The 21,063-nt window shown below is 33.4% G+C and overlaps 1 protein-coding gene across 8 annotated transcripts in view; it reads left to right on the top strand.

Moving 5' to 3' along the window:
- AZIN1 (antizyme inhibitor 1) overlaps positions 1 to 16,661 on the top strand; it is a 31,436-nt gene extending 14,775 nt beyond the window's left edge. For 5 of the 8 annotated variants that reach the window (XM_074200855.1, XM_074200851.1, XM_074200852.1 and 2 more), the window contains 10 exons: positions 3,350 to 3,548; positions 5,449 to 5,622; positions 6,488 to 6,660; positions 8,780 to 8,914; positions 10,676 to 10,757; positions 11,462 to 11,536; positions 13,577 to 13,736; positions 14,374 to 14,489; positions 14,729 to 14,943; positions 16,276 to 16,661. In XM_074200855.1, the coding sequence (XP_074056956.1) occupies positions 3,447 to 3,548; positions 5,449 to 5,622; positions 6,488 to 6,660; positions 8,780 to 8,914; positions 10,676 to 10,757; positions 11,462 to 11,536; positions 13,577 to 13,736; positions 14,374 to 14,489; positions 14,729 to 14,943; positions 16,276 to 16,390 (1,347 nt within the window). In that variant the 5' untranslated portion in view covers positions 3,350 to 3,446 and the 3' untranslated portion in view covers positions 16,391 to 16,661. Of the gene's footprint in view, positions 1 to 475; positions 551 to 3,349; positions 3,549 to 5,448; positions 5,623 to 6,487; positions 6,661 to 8,779; positions 8,915 to 10,675; positions 10,758 to 11,461; positions 11,537 to 13,576; positions 13,737 to 14,373; positions 14,490 to 14,728; positions 14,944 to 16,275 lie in introns of all 8 variants that reach the window. The other 3 variants (XM_074200853.1, XM_074200854.1, XM_074200859.1) reach the window with 2 other exon arrangements.
- Positions 16,662 to 21,063: the final 4,402 nt, after the last annotated feature.

The following is a 21,063-nucleotide window of genomic DNA, read 5'->3' as shown; positions in this document are numbered from 1 at the left end:
GGTAGTTATTAAGTGTCTGAGGCTGAATTGGAACTCAGGTACTCCTGACTCCAGGGCTGGTTCTCTATCCACTGCGCCACCTAGCCACCCCTCTGCTTAGTTAGAAAGGATTTAAAAACTTTTTAGTGTGATTTAGGTAACAAATTTATATATTGGAAACAGGTCTCACAGACCATTTCCCTTAGTAAAGAATCTAAAAGGTTATGAAACTTTCAGAGTTAAATGGTTTTGCCTGGTGTAGTTAGGAACACAATAACACACAGGCTTTTGTAAATACTTTTAAACTTGGAAAATAGTAAAATCAAGAAATTAACGCTAAGTAAATACTTAATTGGTGTTGGAGGCATGGGCCAAATATATAAGGCCATTCAAGAACATCTGAATTTTCAGTTGTGTGTCAACTGGGGAAAAATCCTTTTGTAGGATTTTTATTTAAGCCTATAACAACACCTAAGTATATTTTTCTTTTTTTCAGGTTCCTTTCCCCAGTGCCTTCCTTTTAATTGATAGAAATCATTTATTGTATGTCATTTGGAGCTTCCTGATATAGGTATACTTATATTTATCTGTAGTTTAAAAAGCCACTTTAAAACAATTTCCTAAAGTACCTGTAACTTCTTGTTAGATTTGGGTTTCAAAACAGTCAGTAATTGGGTAACTGAGTATTGTTTGGGGTGGCATGGTATAAGTGAATACAAGAACATTAAATGGAGTTTTGGGATAAAAAAGGTTTCTAAAGAATGTAGGAAATGAGCATGGATTGAAGGCTATTGATTGAATGTTCGTAATAGTTTTTACACAAAGTACCTTGATAGGGAAAAATGCTGTGTGTGTGTGTGTGTGTGTGTGTGTGTGTGTGTGTGTGTGTGTGTGTGTGTCTTGGTCTGCAATTTTACCTTTAGAAAGTCAGAACTAGTCTTGTAAGATAGTCACCAGTAGTGGTCAAAACAGATAATCTTAATTGAAATGAAAATAAGGCTGGTAGCAATTTGGTCTCCAAATAAACATGGCATATGCACTTGCATATTTACTATCAAAGTAAAGCACAAAATTACGTCTAGTATTCCACAATATTAACTAAATGTTAACAACTCTGAATGTAAATGATTTTCTGTTACTCTCTATTAATTGAATAAAGAGATTTAAGTTTCCTGTGTCCCAGTTTGAGATTTGTATTGTTTTAGCTTGATAATAATTGGAGATCTTTTTGCCTTTATCCATTGGTTAATGGCATTCCTACCAGCCTAAGGGATTATTTTGAAATTGTGTATCAGCCTTTTGGCTAAGACCATTGATTAAACTAAGAATATAATTGTGAGCACTTATAAAGTGCATAGTTTTTGAGCTCTATTCATCTAAAAGGGTAATTTTGAATTTAAGTAACTTTGGTGTCAATGTCTTAGCACTCATCTTTACAGACTTTAGAATTGATTAGTATTTCTATATTTGATGAAATTGAACTTTTAAAGAATTTTAGGTTATTGATGACTTGAATTTTGTGGAGTTTTAAGATTTTAAAATTTACTTCTGGGTGAGACATAGGAGGTGTTACATATAATGTAAACCTCTGGAAACCATTACCTAATCTATAGTTATCTTAATAAATTCCATCATGTAGGGTAAGAGGAATTTCGGGTATACAACTGAGGGAGTTGAGGAGAGGGGAGCAGGGTTAGGTAGTATGACATGGTAGAGCACTGGGTTTAGTCAAAATCTGTCTCCTCTTTAACTACCAAAGGCAGGTTAGTTATTTGATCCCTTTCAGCTCTGTCTTATGTTCCAGGTGAAGTTGAAATGATTAAAAAAAAAAATCTGACAACCCAGCAAAAGCTCACTGATTTAATGTGAACAACAAAATTGTAGTTATGTTTTTCCCTCTTCCCTCACACATCCCCCCCCCCCCCAAACACATTGGAATCAGAAGACAAGAGGTGAAACATTATGGCAGAGCAACTACAGTCCTATCAATGCAAACTGATATAGTTCACTAACTCTAGAAAGTTTTCTGAGAATTTTGAAGTTTTTAACAAGTTATAGTTAACACTTGGCAGTCCTGTAGCGGAAAAAAAGATAATTTCTCATCCCTGTCTATATATCAATACTAAGAAAAAGCACATGGTCAGTAATTAGTAGTATTGATGACCTGAGTACTAATGTCCCCATTTTGCAGTAATGTATAATGCTTTACGTCTGGACCTGATTCCTCATATATAAAATGAGGGATTTGAACTTAATTTCTAAGATCCTTTCCATCTGCAAATGCTCTACATGTAACCCTTTGTAAAATTAAGTTTTTTGTGTGATTTAAAGAAAAGACAGTAACTACTATCACTTTGTTCTGTATTACAATGTTAATATTTGTCAATTGTCAAAACCATTAAATTTTAATGAAGAGGAAAGAATTGTGTTTGACTGTTCTAAGGAAGAAACGGTCTTCCCAGGAAAAGGACTCAAAGCAACCAAAAGCAAATTTAAATTCTTGGGATCTACCTACTGCTGATACCCCAGGCTGTCATTCTAACTCTTCTTGAAAGCTTGTCCTTATTATGCCTTTGTCTTGAACTTCTCAATTCTTTAACTTTATTTTTCTAAATTTTGTGCCCTTTTTTTAAAAATTCTTTTGGCAAAGTTGAACCAAAGGTCTTAGAGGGATCAGTGTGTGATGAGTACCAAAGCTATAGATTGAATGCCAGTACTACATATGATTTCAGAAGCCTTTTGTACTTTCACTTTCACCTCAAATCTCCATGGTATCAAAAAACACTTTGTAATGGATTGTACAGAATAGTGGTCAGAGAGAAATCATTGGCTACTGACCAGGGATTTAGATAGTAATAAAGTGAACTGCTAAAATTTTTAAAGTTAAGTTTTATTCTTTAAAACTTTTTGAAGAGATTGACTTGATCTGAATTTGTTTTAGTAATGAGATACTTAAAATTACCAGAATATGTATATAGTGAAGGAAGTAGAGGAGGAGCATGGATAATTCAGAATGGGTAAGTTCTCTGAATAGTCTAGGATTGAATAAAAGTGGTAAAAGGAATCATAATTAGTTCTGCCTGAAAATTGGTGAGGCTGTGTTTAAAGAAATGAGCAGACACATATTTTAAACTTTCTAAACAAACAATTTAATTCAGGTTTATGTTCCTTTGAAATGGGTTTGGGGTTACAAATGCTAATAGGTAGTATATATAAAATCATAATGGACCCTACCAAATAAAGCACTTAGCAATCTTTCTGTATAGAATGTTGTGAAATTTTAACATGTATATTCTGACTATGAATTAATGTAATCTTTGAAAAATGATTTCACTTGTTAACAAAAGTCATATGATCTTTATTTTAACAGTTTGTTGCATATTCTAAGGACCCAAAAGTAAGGCTTGGTGGCCCATCTCCTTGTTTTTCCTGGTTTATGACTTTCGGCTTTGTGGAATACGGCTGAGATGAAAGGATTTATTGAAGATGCAAACTACTCTGTTGGCTTGTTGGATGAAGGAACACATCTTGGAAATGTTATTGATAACTATGTCTATGAACATACCCTAGTAAGTGAATATTTTAGAGTCTTCTTATATCATATTTAGGGCTATTTCACCTGCATGTTGATATTTTTACTCTTTTGGAATTCAGGTTAGTCAACATGATAAAAATTGTTTCTCCATATATGTCATGTTCCCTAATTGTAGTCTCCCCTTCCAAAGAAGGAGGGAGATAGTGTTTGGCCTTCATTTTCAAAGAAGACCATAACATCAGGGAGGTGATACTGAAACAGGCCACATGAATTGGATTTGAGTGATGGGGTACTGTGCTAAGTCACCAGTCTCACTTTCTCCTCCAGAGCCATCTGGGTCCAGTGGCCAGATTCTAATCAAGACAACTAGAGATGGCCCCCTGAATGTGAGACAGTCAAGGTTAAATGACTTGTCTAAGGTCACATACAGCTAGGTAATTGTCTTAGGCTCGATTCAAACTTGTCCTGACTCCAAGGCCAGTGCTCTATCCACTGTACCCTCTAGCATCCCGGGGGGGGGGGGGGGGGTTGTGTGTGAACATACCTCTTTTATGGGTTATCAAAATTTCACAGCATTCAGTTTTCATTTTTTAGTTATTCGTTCCATTTACCTGGGACTCTTGTTTTTATGGTTCTGCCTATTTCTCTTTTCGTTAGCTCATGTCTCTTCCAATGCTTCTCTTGTTTATTTGTCTCCACTACCCTTTAAGTACCATAGCCTGTGTAGTCTTTACCCAATTGATTGGTGTCTACTTTGTTTCTAGAAGTTTGCTCTTAAAGAAAGTGCTGCTGTGAATCTTTGACTTTTTGTGGTGCACATGCATAAACCCATGCTGGCTTTGCATATGAACACTGTTTGCTCAGAAATCATCTTTTTTTGATGATAGGTAGACTATAGAAAAAAAGTTTTAGTCAGATTTGTTGACTTCTCTATCTCTTGATAATACATAATCCGGTTGTTGAATTTGAACACATAATTCAGATGCCTCTGTTTGGGGTAATTTTGCTTCCTAAATGCTATTGTTTGGTATCAGAGACTTCTCTCACAGATTATTTCTTCTTGGTAGGAAAAAAAAAGATAAATGGGAAATTTTAGCTTTGTCTTTTTTTTAATAGTCTTTCACTCTACCTCATATCCAGCCTTTTTTAATAGTCTTTCACTCTACTTTACCCAGCCCAAGTGTGATCCTATATCCTTGAATTTTGTGTGTCTGCATGTTTCTAAAAGGAAAAATTCTACCATTTCTTAGACAAATACTAGGGACAGATTTCAGCTCATCCTAAGTTTGTGTTCATCTTCAATTTAGCTGCCCTTTCGAGCTTTTGTCTCATTTCTGTCTTTTAAAAAAATCCAAGTTAGTAGTTTTACTTTTCACTTCGATTTTTTTAAACTGCTTTCCCTTTTTTCCTTTTTGTAACCACTTTTTTGTTTGGCATCAGAATTTGATTGTTCAGAGCATCTCTTTTATTCTTCACTTTCATGAATAAAATTCTTAGACCATGAATAGATCTTATCTATGCTTTTTCTGAATTCTGACATTTCTTCTTCCAAAATCTAAAATATATTCACATGATGTTAGACATTAATTACCCTCTAGTAAATGTAATTGCTATACCTGACATTATTGCTAGAGGTTCTTCTAAAAGGAGCTATAAAGACCTATGTAAATATGTGTCATTCAAGGGTCTTGTCTATTTCCTTCTGCAACTTTTAAAGTTATTGAAATAATCTTTATTTTAAAATTTGCTTTGGGAAAGAATTTCTTAGAATATGTAGAATTAAATAACAAAGTTTTTTTTTAACCAAACCTGTTATGAGGACAGATGTTTTTTTTAAAGTGATAATCAATAGAAATAAAAGGAGTTCAGAAGTTTGAATACAATTTTTTGGTAGTGAATAACTTTTTCCAATTTCTCAATCTTTTCTTTCATAGACAGGAAAAAATGCATTTTTTGTGGGAGATCTTGGAAAAATTGTGAAGAAACACAGTCAGTGGCAGAATGTTGTGGCTCAAATAAAACCATTCTACACAGTAAAATGCAATTCGGCTCCAGCTGTTCTAGAGATTTTAGCAGCTCTTGGAACTGGATTTGCATGTTCCAGCAAAGTAAGTAGATTTTTAATGTTTTTTTCCTTTTCATTAGATCAAAATAATCCTGTGCTTTATAATGGAGAGAGAGAGAGAGAGAGAGAGAGAGAGAGAGAGAGAGAGAGAGAGAGAGAGAGAGAGAATGAGAGAATTTCAAGATGTATTATGAAATTTGAACAATTTTTTCTTTAGGCAAAAATTGGAAGTTTTTTAAATGTTGCTTTTGGAAATTTAATTTAAGTGAGTTAGTCTCATGCTGGAATTTGTAATTGCTTCAAAACAAATATTAAGACTTCACCATAAAAATATGATTGGATGAGGTTTCAGATTTACTGCAGAGATCAGTTTGTAGGTTGCTTTCTACTTTTTTCTGTTACTGTGATTTTGGTCAGAGATTTTTTTTTTTCATCTTTTCCATGCCAGTCAGTTCAAATTAATTTCTCGGGCTGATTTTTAAAAAATTAAAATTACTACATTCTGTGCATGTTATTTTAGTGCTCTGACAAAACATTTTGTAATGTGCTAGATTTTGCTCTATGTAGAATAATGAAAAAAAATTATGCCTAAGATTGACATTGGATATATTTTTATTAAATTATTTGAAAATGATTTCTCAACAATCTAGAATTTAAGCTATTCTTCGTCTGCTTCTACATAATTGAAAATTATACCGCTAATTCTTTAAAATTAACCTGATAATATTAGGGGGGAAATTGTAAAACTCAAAATAAATAAAATCTTTAATGGAAAACATTTTTTTAAATACAGTTAAAAAATTAAATTAAATTAATTTGATGAAGAGTGTGTATTTAAAATAATTCATGGAGAAGTTGGTTGATTTCTTTCATGTGGTTTTTTCTTACTTTTTTTTTTGTTTTCTCAGAATGAAATGGCATTGGTGCAAGAGTTGGGTGTTTCTCCTGAAAACATCATTGATATAAGTCCATGTAAGCAGTCTTCTCAGATAAAGTATGCAGCGAAAACTGGGGTTAACATCATGTCATGTGACAATGAAGTTGAATTGAAGAAAATTGCACGTAATCATCCAAATGCTAAGTAAGTGCAAAATTATATATTCCTGGTTTTTTTCTAATTACTGTAGGATTCTTTATATTTAGCTTTGAATGGTCTACTAGCTTGGGAAAAAGAAAATAGGATACCCAACCTGTGTTAAACTTCATTTAAATTTCCAATAATTGGCCATGCTAATCAGCATTTATTATATTTTTCCATGTTAGATTCATTTGCAGTTTCTGTGATACTGTGCTCTTCATTTGAGGAAGAATTCATTCATTTCAAGTAAATTTTTGTAAAGTGACTTTTTTTTCCTTTAGCATACCCCATACCCCTTTGACCATGTAAATAAGCTTAGTAGGCCCATTTATTGTTTACTATTTTTAGAGTCCAAAAGGTTGGATCATTTCAGTTTATTTGATTTAGATTGGAAATGTGAAAATTTCAGAAAAATGAGGAAAAGACTGTGATCCATACAGCCACATGGAAAGAATTTTAGCCTTGGTACTAGACTTTTTGGTTGTAGTGTTGTTTTTTTTTTTTCTCAAGCCTTTTGTAAATGGCATGATAGGTGTATGCTACCAGAATAAAATAGCAAGCTATACTGGTAGCAAAGTTCTTTTGAAGCAATTTGATTTTTTTGTCTGAAGATTGGGTGAATAGTTTTTAGGGACATGGTAAAGTGGAGAGGAGTACTAAACAGTTCAAAATATTGCTGGAGTAAAAGCTCTAGCTTTGATATTTCATCCTGAAAGAAAAATTTATAGTTAGCTACATTGATTTAAAAAAAAACTTAGCTTTAGCTTAATTTAAAACACAAACACACAACTTTATTTTATATATATAACCTTATGTCCAAAAAAGTTGTCTGATCAGATTTAGGGGGGGGGGAGAAGGAAAAGTGGTAAATGGATTTTTTTAGTGTACTTGTTAAGAAATATTTTATATTTAAAGTAGTCTTTGTGAAGTTAGATCAATTAAAGCAAGTTTAATGAGTCAGGGCAAATTTATAGCCCACAGTAGCATGATGATGTTTCATTCTAAATATTGAGTTGAGCATACAGTAAGGAACTTTCTGCCTGTCTTCTCTCAGGTGATGAGCCTGATGGAATATAGGTAAGTGGCTTTTCCTTGTTGACAAATTATAGAGGAGCTGCTTTTTCACGTTTTTCTTGATTGTATTTACTTTGAATTCCCTGTTTATGTATTTTTCTTTAAATTCTCAGGCCCAAACTAAATGATGCATTTGAAGTTAGGATGGTGTTTTGGTTTTGGTTTTAGTTTAAATGCAATTGGAATGATTGGTCTCCTATCCACCTTGCTTTCTGAGAATGAAGAATTGATCTTTCTGAAATATTTGTAATTTTCTAGCTTATCATTTGTTTATAGTTTCTAGTATATTTTTCGTTTTTGTTTCTGCAAGGCAGTGGGGTTAAAGTGACTTGCCCAAGGTCATACAGCTAGGTATCTGAGGTCATATTTGAACTCAGGTCCTCCTGACTCCAGCATCAGTACTCTTTATCCACTGCACCATCCCTTCTAGTATGTTTTTCACATTTTTTCCAATTAAAAAAAATTCATTGGGAAATTAATATTTAAAAATTTTTATTAACTTTATCATGGTTGCAATCATATTTAGAAGGAAAAACTATACTATTAGATGCTTACAGTTTTGAGTAATCTAAAAACTAGTTCTACACAGGCCAAAATACAAAGATTAAAGGTCCTTAACTATCTTAGTATTTTTCCTGCTTGAAGAGAGGCATCTTTGATGCCCTGGTATTTTTATTGGAAAATGTTATTTCTTTTCTTTACCCAATCTTTTTAAATTAGCCAGATGAATTTATGGACTGACGCACTTCATTTGAAAGTAACGTCGTCTTTCATTACAGAACCCAACTGACTCTTGGTGCTCCAACAGAGTCTTATACTTGCTGAATTTCCATATTCCCATCCTTCTTAGCTCCATGTTTTAGGCCCTAATTGCTAGTTTTTTCTCTATACAGGATTGTTTTTCATTAGGTTCACTTGACTCGCCGACGATGGATTGGGAGAGAGCACTGGAAAACATAATCAACACACTTCTGACAATCTTCAGGCTTCACATGTGCTGATGATGATGTAAACCAACTGTGCCCCAATCATCTTCCCCTTCTCTTAGGCTCTTACTACACATCGCAACAGAAGATATTAGTGGAGATGAAGAGAGTAACATGAAGTTTGGCACCACACTGAAGAATTGTAGGCACCTCTTGGAATGTGCTAAGGAACTTGACGTCCAAATAGTTGGTGTTAAGTAAGTTTTGTCAAAATTGTGCTGTTATTTATTAATCAGTATCACTTTGCTTATATTTGGGAGTTTTCCATTATAATTAGTATTAAAATATAAATGTAGTTATATAAATAGTATATTAATGTCTCAGATTTTACATATAATCATTTTTCTGATTTCAGGATAAATCTCGGTGCCTTTGAAAATGTATATTATTTCTTTGAAGATTGAAATTTTTATTTATCTGTAGGGATCATGTCAGTAGGAGTAATGCTAAGAAAGATTGGGCACTGATCTTATTTGAGTCAGAGAAAGTAATTATGGTTTTTATAGTACTTTGTGAATAACTCAAAATCAATATTTTGTGGAGTTTTAGGAATAGTTAGGTCCTTTGATTGTTGAGATTTCTGGCTTGAAAGTACTCCTATTTCTCCCATTTTCACTAGTAGCATTTGAAAACAAATTGGTTCTCTCAAGCTATGAATAAAAAAGAATAAATGTACTCTTTATTTTTCTGGGATATAAAAGTGCAGAGCCAAGTCTGGCTCATATAAGATACCCCAAATTATTTTGTTTTTTAAAAGATTGATATTTTGGGGGGTGGCTAGGTGGCACAGTGGATAGAGCACTGGCCCTGGAGTCAGGAACACCTGAGTTCAAATCCTAACTCAGACACTTAATAATTACCTAGCTGTGTGGCTTTGGGCAAGCCGCTTAACCCCATTTGCCTTGCAAAAAAACCCCTAAAACTATAAATTATAAAACTATATTTGAAAAGATTCTTAAAATATGTTTGAGATGAGAGACTGCTTTATACTTCAGTTACTTAATCATATAGTTCACTAGGAATGGAAATGATGTATTTTCTTTTCTGATGAATATTCCTAAGAAAATAACAATGTGATGTTCATTCTTATAGCCAATATACTAAAAGAAACTGTTGTTTGATTGAATAAATATCTGGATCTGACATGGGAAAAATTTTATTTGTTTTAGTATATTTTTCTTTTTTGTTTGCTCTGGCTCATTAGAGTTCTATAAGGGAACATCATAAAATTAATGTTTAGCCCATGCCTGTCAGATAAGGAAATTAAGGCCCAGAAAAGTTAAGCACTTTTAAATGACCCACAACAAAATAGTGATGACAGGGGCTAGTAATTTTGCACTATCACCAGTTTTTATAGGCAAGACAACATGATGATTCAGGGGAAAGGAAACTAGATTTGAGTTCAGATTCAGGGTTAATCTGAGCACATTCAGATGTAGGTAGCTTTTAATAGCTTCTGTGAAATAGTGAAACCTGTCTCTTGAAACTATCATTATATCATTAGCCAGTGACCTATCTCAGTGCTAACAGGCCTTCCATCATTAATACTGATTGATCTCTTGAAGCTTGTTTGAAATTAACTGCCCCATATAACTTCATTTTGCCTAATAACGTTCATTGTTGAATTTCTTGTGTTTGAATACGTGTGCATGTTTAGAAACTTATCATAACTGGTAATAATAGCCTAAAAGGAACATTTGTGTGTCTGTTTTTGCTAAATTTGGTTTGCAATAGGGTAGTTAATTCGCAACATTGTTTTAGAAACATTTGACTATTGCTTTTAACACTTGGTTTCAAATAACTTTGATTGCAATATATTGTATCAAATTTAAAGTATATTGTTATAGACTCATGTATTAGAATTGTACTGTTGGGTAGTAAAGTGAGTATAAGATATAAGAAACCTTTCTTAAAGACAGTCATTTAAAACAAAGTTTATCCTGTTTTTAATCTTTCAGGTTTCATGTTTCAAGCTCTTGCAAAGAACCTCAAGTATATATTCATGCTTTATCTGATGCTCGATGTGTGTTTGACATGGCTGTAAGTTCTTAACAGTTTTACTAAACTTGTAGCTTTTTAATTATTACTTGTGGACTGAAGTTCAAAATGTTACTTTCCTTGTATTGCTTTATTTAGTTCCTACAAATTTAACATTTTCCATAAGATACTCTGTGTCTTTGGAGGTTTTTTAAGTGTTATAAAAATCAGTTCTGTATTAATAGGGGAGCTGTAAGTTATATCAACTGTCAAAGATTTGTTTCTTGTCCATAACAGGAGATACCAAGCTCAACGCTGTGCTAATTTATGTATGCAGTGAAAGACAAATGCTCAGTCTGTTAGGTATATAAGAAAGAACTAAGAAAAATTAGGATATCAAACATTTTATTGGGCATTCTCCAATAGAGGAAATAATTAAGGAGCTGATGGCTTTCTATAAGCAAAAGGATGGTTATTATTAAAAATTATAGTTCATGGGGTTTAGATTGAGAACCAAATGAGATCTTAGGGGTTTCTAGTTTCATCTTGCAGATGGTGGAACTGAAACTCTAGAAAGGTTAGAAAGTCACATAGGTAAGTGGCAGATAGGGTAGAACCAGGTCCTTTGATTTCAAATATAGTGCCTTTTAAGCATTTATATTGCTTATCTTAATATATTTAAACTGAATTCTGAATTGGAATTTTTCTTGAGATAGATTTAAGTCTGCATTTTGTAAAGCTTTGTAAATGTATTCCTTGTCTTTTAGGAAGAATTTGGCTTTAAGATGACCATATTGGACATTGGCGGAGGCTTCACGGGTAGTGAATTTCAGTTGCAAGAGGTAAAGTTACAGTGATTAATAATTTTCATATAATATGTATAGTCATCACTTGTCCTGGCAAATGTTAAGAACAACATGAACAGCAGAGCAGATTTTTATAAAGTGATTATAGTTCCAGTGGACAATTCCATACTGTCTTTATTGAAGCTACCATTTATAGAAGAATTCTAGGAATTACATCTGGTTAACTAATTTAGACTTATTTAGTCTTTTATATTCTAAAGAGGGAAAGAAAGTTCAAAAGAAGCTAATATCTTAGATTTCTTGTCTTTTCACATTCTTCAGTTCGTCTTGTCTTGAGCCGGTTACTATTTATAAAATGGATAGAAATTCTTTTGAAATGAAACAATATGGGGGGAAAAATGAAAGTTCTATCTTTATGCATATTAAGTTAATCTGTTTTATTAATAGCCACATAATATGTGAGGTCACTGTCCTTGGTATACTGTGTTAATAAATTGGATCTATCTTTTTTTGCCAAAGTAAATTCTTTTAGCTGTTGACTTAATGTGTGATGGATTTAATGGTATTTTAACAAATTGCCTACAACCTTTGACAACTTGTTTTTTAATATTAAACATCTAAACTCTATATTTGGATATAATTTAGCCACATTTCCATTCATTCTCAATTCCTTGTTCTCTCTTAAACCACATATCCAATCAATTCTTGTCTATATCCACAATATTTTCTATTTGTCCCCTTCTCCCTCTTTTCACAAAGTCATGATCCCCTGTGTGCCCTCTCTCTATTCGAATACTCTTTTGATTAGTCTTGGCTGCCTTAAGTGTCTGTGTCTACTGTCTATCTTTCATGTCAGTGATGTTGGACTCTATGTGATCCCCCTATTTGAGATTTTCTTGGCAAAGATACTGGAGTGTCTTGCCATTTCCTTCTTTCAACTTAAGCAAAGATGAGGAACTGAGGCAAACAGGGTTAAATGGCTTGTACAGGCCTATATACAGATATATTTGGATTCAAGAAGATGACTCTTCCTGCTGTACTCTAAAGTTAGGCTTAAGGGGCGGCTAGGTAGCATAGTGGATAAAGCACTGGCCCTGGAGTCAGGAGTACCTGGGTTCAAATCCGGTCTCAGACACTTAATAATTACCTAGCTGTGTGGCCTTGGGCAAGCCACTTAACCCTGTTTGCCTTGCAAAAACCTAAAAAATAAAAAATAAAAAAAATAAAGTTAGACTTTTAAAACTTCTTTCTTTTGTAGTGGCTTTTGCTCTCTGTACCTAGAATGCATTCCTGTTTCAACTCTACCTATTAAATTTCTTTTCGAAACTTCTCTCAAACATTGCCTCTCTGAAGCCTTTCTTGATTTTCCCTCCACCACTATCCCTCCAAATTTCTTTGTATCTGTTGGTCATGTACAAAGACTAAGCTTTATTTTTGTCTTGCTGTCTCTTAGCACCTAGCACAGTAATAGATAATACATTAAATCAGAGATGGGTTTTTGATTGAAGCTCTTCTTACTTTAGACAGTAATACTGTTTCTTCTCTATCATAATAGCAGGCAGTACATTGATTGGCTTAATAAAAAAATGTGCCAGCAAAACTGAATATACTTATAATAAGAGCAAAATAAATGACAGTCTGACTTTTGAACCCCACTAATTGACTACAATTACACCCCAAATTTTTTGTCTTCTCTCTCCTTGGCGATCTCTTCTTCAGCTTCCTTGGTTTTATAAGTCATGAAATCTTATCTTACACCTGTATCTGCCAGTGGATTTCTGACAGTAGTTAATCTACAGTCACTGGTAGATGATTTAGGAAAATTTTTCAACTTCTAGTTTGTTGTCAGTTTAAACTGGATAGTAAATTTTGCCTTTAAATAGATTCTCTTATTTTAATTGATGCTATGTATTAGAGGAGGAATAATCACTACTAAATACTATAGATTGTTAAACTTTAGAGGGACCATGGTTAATGTTACCTTTCCTCAGTAATAGTGCTTCAGATATTTTTTTGCCTATTATGTTGTTTGTGTAATTTGAAAATGTGAATATCAAGGACTTTATAATTCCATAGGTTAATCATGTCATCAGCCCATTGTTGGATGTCTACTTTCCTGAAGGATCTGGCATTAAGGTCATTTCAGAACCTGGAAGCTACTATGTATCTTCTGCATTCACTTTAGCAGTTAATATCATCGCAAAGAAAGTTGTTGAAAATGATGTTTCCTCTGGAGGTAATAATTTTGAAAATTTTGATGTAAAACATAAATTTGTTTTCTTTCTTTAGGGAAAATATTTACATTTCATTTCCTGGAGTTAACCTCTCCCTGTCAAATGCTAAGTCTAGTAGTATGCCTGCCACCTGTATTTCTCTTTTCTTGGGTGTGAGGGGACAAATTGTGAGTCTCCTACGGTTTATTTGTCTAAATAATTGTATTTTATTGTCCTAATAGACTATTCAAAATACCAAAAAGCACTGGACAGCTTGTCTGATATATTAGGGATACTTGTGTGTCACCTTTACAGATTTAAAAACAACAAAAAATTAATACCATAATTTCTTTATTTCCTTATCATTAAAATACTTCAGTTTTCCATAAATAAGTTCCTTTGTCTTTGCTTCTAATTGCAGTCAAAGAGAATATTTTTCACTAAATCTAGTCTCAATGTTTATATCTTTTTTAAATTGCATTATGTGATTGTGAAGATTTAAAGGGTATCTCGATTGGTTGGTAGCTCATTTCTTCTTTTTTTGATAAAAGTGAGATACAGCTTTCTGGTTAGATCTAATTGTGTTCTTTGTATTTTTAAGTATAGCTTAGGCTTGTAGTCATGACACTCAAATTCAAATTACCATACCTTTTCTTTTAGTAGGAAAAACCGGGAGTAATGAACCAGCCTTTATGTATTATATGAATGATGGTGTTTATGGTTCTTTTGCAAGTAAATTGTCTGAGAACTTGAATACCGTCCCAGAGGTTCACAAGGTAAGAGCATATTCAGTCATTTAACTTTTAGATATTATCTACTAGTTACATACTCCCCAAAATTGTATTTTACATGAGGGAATGAGAGAGAATAACAAGAAAGAAGTGTTTTTGTCCTTTTAAAATTTCATCTAGCCTATGTCCCAGGGACTGGGAAGAGAATGAAAGATAGTCACAGATGAGCAGAAATTTCAGGATTTTCTGATAAGATACATAAAAACTTTTTTTTCCCCCTGTAGAAATACAAGAAAGATGCGCCTCTGTTTACAAGCAGCCTTTGGGGTCCATCCTGTGATGAGCTTGATCAAATTGTGGAAAACTGTCTTCTTCCTGAGCTGAATGTGGGAGATTGGCTGATCTTTGATAATATGGGAGCAGACACTCTCCATGAGCCATCTGCTTTTAATGATTTTCAGCAGCCAACTATTTATTACATGATGTCATTCAGTGATTGGTAAGAAGTGTTGCTTTTTTGTTTTTGTTTTTGTTTTTTTTGTTTTACAAAAGGGTGGAAGGTTTGGAGTTAAATTTGATGATAATTAACTTTATTTATCCGTCCTTATAATTTACCCATCTTTTGTAGCTAGATTGTTTAAGAAAGGTCATCTGACCACAGCTGCTATTTCCAAAGTTACTGAAAATCTTTTATCTTTCTTGACCTCTCTGCAGCCTTCTACTTGATACAATCCTCTCTAGGTTTTCATGACATTCCTTTCCTGGATGTCTCTGGATCCAGATCATCTCCCAATAAACAGGATTCTGTCCTTCACTTGGTGATCTCATCATCTCCCATGGATAATTCTCACCTATCCAGCTCTAGATACTTTTTGCTGGCCTTCAGTCTCACATATTCAACTACAACTACCCTTCAGATATTTTGAATCCAATAGATAATAACCTTAAAATCAGCTAGTTTGACCAAAACTGAACTCATTAACTTTTCCCCAGACACTCCTCCCTTTCATACTTCCCCTACTATTATGAAGAGTACTAACATTGTCCCAGGCTTTGCAATCCAGGTGTTATTTGTCACTTCTCATTCAATATGTTGCCAAATCTTTTTACCTTCCTAATATCTCTTGCATGTCCTTTGTTTCCTCTGCCAGAGACTCCTTAATCACCTCCTGCCTGGACTACCCTACAATTTGCTCTGCTTGCCATCTTCTAATCATTCAGCCACCAAAATGTTTTTCCTAAAGCAAGCAAGGATCTCGATCTCGATCTCTCTCTCTCTCTCTCTCACACACTCATGTGACCTTCCCCTGTTGCTACCCAGTATCAAATACAAAATGTTCTGTTTCCAAAGATCCATTTCTTTCAAATCCCAGTTAAAAATCCTACCTTGCACAGGATTTTCTCAATCTTAATTTTATTGCCCTTTAATAGTTTATTCATACAATTGTTTCTTTGTCTCCCCAATTCCATTAGATTGTGATCTACTTGGGAACATGTATTGTCTTTGCCTTCTTTCTTTCCTTCATCCTTAGCACAGTACTACCTGGCATGGCATAAATATTTTTGAAAGCCTAGTTACTTGTAAAATGAAGAATGGAAGTTTTTTATATGGATTCAGAGTAATATTAGTGTTTTTTTCACACCACCTTGAGTCAGGAAGGCTGGAGTTCAAGTGGGCTATTGGGGCCCTGGGCAAACTGTTTTGTGTCTTTCCAGTACACTATACACAGTTGGTTCATATACACAACTACCATATTTTCACCTTTAAATAATTTGTGCTATGTGATAATTTCAGCAGAGGTTAATTTCAGTTTTCTTTTCAATAATATAGGTATGAGATGCAAGATGCTGGAATTACTTCAGACACAATGATGAAGAATTTCTTCTTTGTGCCTTCTTGCATTCAGCTAAGCCAAGACGACAGCAGCTTTTCCACTGAAGCTTAAAACAGGCATTAACGCTTCCTTTTAGACCTGAAGTTGCAAGTTAAGCTTGTCTGGTCAACATTCCAGTGTGGAAGAAAAATTGAACAATCTTAACCATTCACTCTCCAAAACTTGAAAGAAATTAGTAATAATAGTTCATTGGGACCAGGCAAAACCAGCTTACAACTACAATTCTTTGGGGTGAGGTGGGAATTAGATAATGTGTCCAGATTTAAACTTACCAGTTGTCCAAACCCCTAAGCGTTTAAAATAAAATATGCAACAAAATGGATGACTTAGTGGAGATGGAAGCCCATCACTTGGGTTCCCCATTATAAACCGTTTACATACAAGTACACAGTTTTTATACTAAGGATTCCTGTTAGAAAGTCTTGTAAAGTTATTGTCTTTCGCCCAGATATATCAAATGTCAGTGGAAGACCAGTGTGACTTCATTTAGATATGTTTAGTGTATTTAGAATGTGTAAATTTGTGCTTTGAACTGTAGTTTAATAAATGTAAAATTGCATCATAGTATTTGTTGTATTTGACCTGACGTAACCCTTGTATGATTGCAATAAAATTTTGTGTAGATTTTACTGTTTTTTCAGGCTAAAACTTTGGGAAAGGGGCTAGTTAGCAAAGGTAGTTTTGAAATAGATGTGTATATGACTGTTTTGAAAGTTATTTTTCTTTAGCCCATTATTTCAAGTTTAGTTTGGCAGTGCTTTGATTTTTTTTTCAATTATTTAAGTTTTCAATAATTTAAGTAAAATAAGTTTTGTTAAATCATTGTGAATTTCAGATTCTTTACTGGAAAGTTGACATATAGTTTGCAATGTTTATTAAACATAGTATGTTTCTTTTAACAATTCTAACACCAAAAATGTTAAACCTGCAAACCCAACAGTAATAAATAGACATCTGTATATAGATTAAATGCATGTAGTAAGTACCTTAGACGTAAAATTACAAATTTATTGGCTGAAGTGGTAATTTATGCTAAACAGTAGGTGGGGGGAATAAATTGCAAATAGTTATGCATATCAGTAAAAAGAAGGGCTATATCCATCTTTAGAAACCTTTATGCTCTTTTGCACTGGATATTTAAATTTTTTAATTGCAGGAAAGAACGCTTATTAAGTTTTTCAACTGCAGTAATTAGAAAAAAAAATTTAAGCTGTTCCCTTAATTCGTTGTTACTTTGGGTTCATTATCCTTTTAATTCTTGTACTTATTTGGTTGGGGTTTTTGTTTATCCTTAACCTGACAGTGTTTAGTCAGAATTTGCAGTTTCACTGCTAATGTTGTTAATAATTTTAACTTTCATAATTGAAATAGTGATGAAACACAGGCTCATTGTTCCTAACTTAGCTTTTCTCAGGTGTGGAATTTCTGCCTCCCAAGTGGAAATATAACTTCACATTGGTGCCAATTGACAGAAAATCCTAACCTGTACTTATGAGTTAGGAATTCAATACAAAACTGGTTTTTACACATGTGCTTCAAAGCAAAAAGAAATGGATCATGATTCTCTCAAAATTTCAACCTTTGAAACCAATAGGGTGCATTTGTTGCTTGATACTTTGTGATTTAATGAATGCCTATTTGAACTTAATATTGGGGCTACTAAAATTTAGGATCCTAGCATGCTGGTGTGTCATCTTAATTGTATTTGTTGGGGTGGCCACAGCTGAATGTAGGGTTTTATGCAAAATTCTAAATTCTCAACTTACCATGCAATATCCTTGGAACTCAGAAAGATGGGAGGAAATACTTCCCTACCTCCTTTACCTGTCACGCTTGTTTGTGGCCCAGGAATGCCAAACTTTTGCATCTTTGAGCTTATTGATAACTTAGAATAGCGTCTTAAGTTTCACAGCTTTTTATCAATTTTGCTGTGAAGTCTGTAGATTTGTTTTATGTGAAAATGAAAACAGCTCAGAGCTGTATCACCTTTGTAAATGATATGGGAGTAACTTTCAGGAGATGTCTGTATTGTATTTGAAGACTGTTTGCCATAAAAATTGAAGTTTTGAACCTATGTATTTCAATTTGATATGCTAAAAAGTACTGAATTAATGTTATTATCCTTTCTGTTTACAATATTGTAATCTCAGTCTAGAATTTAACTGAATATAAAAACATGATTTCTATATAGTAAATTGAACTGTAAAGGTAACCTATGTGTGATTCTAAATACACACTCTAAAGTTTTTTTCAGTCACCTTTTAATCCTAATGGCTTTTAATGTGAAGTTGAAGTTTTAAATATCAGCATTGGTATGTTTAACTTCTATACATTCTTCCAGAATGTTTTCTTATGGTACAATTAAATTAATAATTGCATTAGATTGTTATTTAAAGAGCTATGACAAGTTTAAGCTGACAAAATACTTAAAAGATTGGAAAAAATGTTTTTGAAAAAAATCAAATAAAATCCTGTGTGCAATAATGTTAAGATTTCCTAGGGCCACATAGGTTGTCACCACATGCATATTTGGAGAGAAGTATTAACTTTTTATTGATTCTCAACTGCTTGCTACATGCTGGTGTTGCAATATAGGATTAATAGTAGATTTATACAATGTTTTAATACTGATAAAAGTGAAAATCTGAGAGTAGAAACTGACACTTGTTGAGCATACAAGTTGTGTGTTAAAAGCATTAAATCGTATTCTTTGTTTTGGTAAAATTTACTATGATTATTTCCCCCTGAAGCATTTAGAAGTTTGTAGCCAAAAGACAATATTTCAAGATTTCAAAAGTGAATCATAGTACACTTTTTGTGTTGTTGCTAAAAATTGATTGGGAAAGTTTAGTTTCCACAATTTAGTAAAGGTATTTTTTTTTAAATCCTGCCTTTAAAATTTCTTCAAGTAGCGTTTAGGATATTTATTTAAAGCATGCTTAATAGCTTGGTTCAGTAAGAAGACTGCCAAGAATCTTATAGGTCCTTTCTAGTTAAATCCAAGAATCCCCTCTACAGCATGCTGATACAAGTTTACCCAGCTTCTGACCTTTTTTCAGTCTAAATTGCTTTTCTTGTAATACCACTTATCTGTCATTCTTTCCTTGATTCTTCTCTCAGTGGTCTTTTCATTATCCTACTTCTGGCTGCTCATTCTCCTTTAGACCTTAAAATAATGGCATTTTTTTTAAAGGTTCTTATGCCTAAGCTCTCTTCTATCATTCTTTTCCATTCATGAATTCAACTGGTTCTAAATTTGCACATTCAAGCCCTATTAATTTGATCTTCAATCCTGAATATCCCAACTATCTCCTGACCATTTCCACTTGGAATATTCTTCTTGTACATCAAACAGTGATTTTTTTTTAAAACTTCCTTGGCAACCCCATATTCAAAACTCTTGTTCCATTGCATCTAAGGAAAAATAGGAACTCCCTATCCTGCCACAATTCTCTCATCCCTGAAATATGTACCCTCTTCTCAACTTTTCAGAATCACTATCTTTTCAGATGCTTTTTATTCAAGCTTTTCTGATTTGATCTATGCCCCAACCCTCTTACTGTAATTACTCAACTAAGTTTGAGTAATTAGGTTTTGTATTTTTCATTTGTCCTGTTGCTCCTTATCATGTGTTTCTGTTTTCCCTGTCTCCACTAAGTAGTGTGGTCCTCAAAATCAGGGGAATTGGGTCTTTTTTGTCTGCATAGCAAATATTTTAGGAAAAATCTTAGGTAAATTGAGAGGGTGTAGAGTCATACCTATGCAAACTTCATTTAGGCATTATAACCAATGGTATTCTAGTTCTGTCACTAAATGGACCCAGGAAACATTTTCCAAATCTTTTGAGGACTTAGCTACAAGTTTAGAATCTGGTTTTTGTGTTTGTTTTTTAACAAGTACATAGGAAGAGTTAAACTGAGTTTCTATCAGTGGTTTGGAAAGGTCTCTACCTTTTGAGTGCTTTACAAAAGATTTTTTATATTTTAAGCCCTGTTTGACTTCCCATTTTAGTCTCAAGCCCTAAAAAAATGTAAGCCACCCTTGTATTTTTGGTTTGGAAGGGAGAGAGATGAGCAAAGGTGTGACATTAGAATTTGCTGTAAAGAAATAAAAGAGGAGCTGCAATAGTGGATAGGTCTAGATTTAAGTTCCACTTTTATGTGCCAACTGGGAACCAAAGGCATGTAGTATCCTAAATTGGAGATCTATTTGTGGGGGGGACACTTTTATCTCTTTTCCCCCATGGTTGAACACAATGGAACAAGTGAGACTTTAAAGTAATTTTTTTTTTAATTGGGAGGAGGGAGTTAAGGAAGTTGAATATTAAACTTGTCATAGGAACTGAATTTGAATCCTGATTCTACTCATTACTATCACTAGTCATTTTTGTGACTTTCTGTTTACTTATTTGCAATGTAATGGATCCCTTTTTTGCCTCTAGCTGTAGAATTCTATGAATTTAAAAGAAATTTGTTGTTAGCTTATTATAAAAAAAAGATTAGTTTCACAGAGTACCCAATTACCAAAAAAAAGCTATGTGAAAATAAGGTTTTACTGACTGAAGAAAAAATTTGTCTATGCTCCCAAGATTTAGACATGAGATCCCCTATAATTTCCATGAGAAGACATTTGAATTTAAACACCTATGTTTTAGGGGGTCTTTTCCAAGAATGTTGAGCAAAAATATGCCTGCAGTTTGCATTTATTTGTTCCTAGGTTGAATT

Source organism: Macrotis lagotis, chromosome X (genome assembly GCF_037893015.1).
Source record: "Macrotis lagotis isolate mMagLag1 chromosome X, bilby.v1.9.chrom.fasta, whole genome shotgun sequence".
Classification (NCBI taxonomy): domain Eukaryota; kingdom Metazoa; phylum Chordata; class Mammalia; order Peramelemorphia; family Peramelidae; genus Macrotis; species Macrotis lagotis.
Note: the sequence above shows the minus strand (reverse complement) of the source record. Positions and strands in the feature narration are given on the sequence as shown.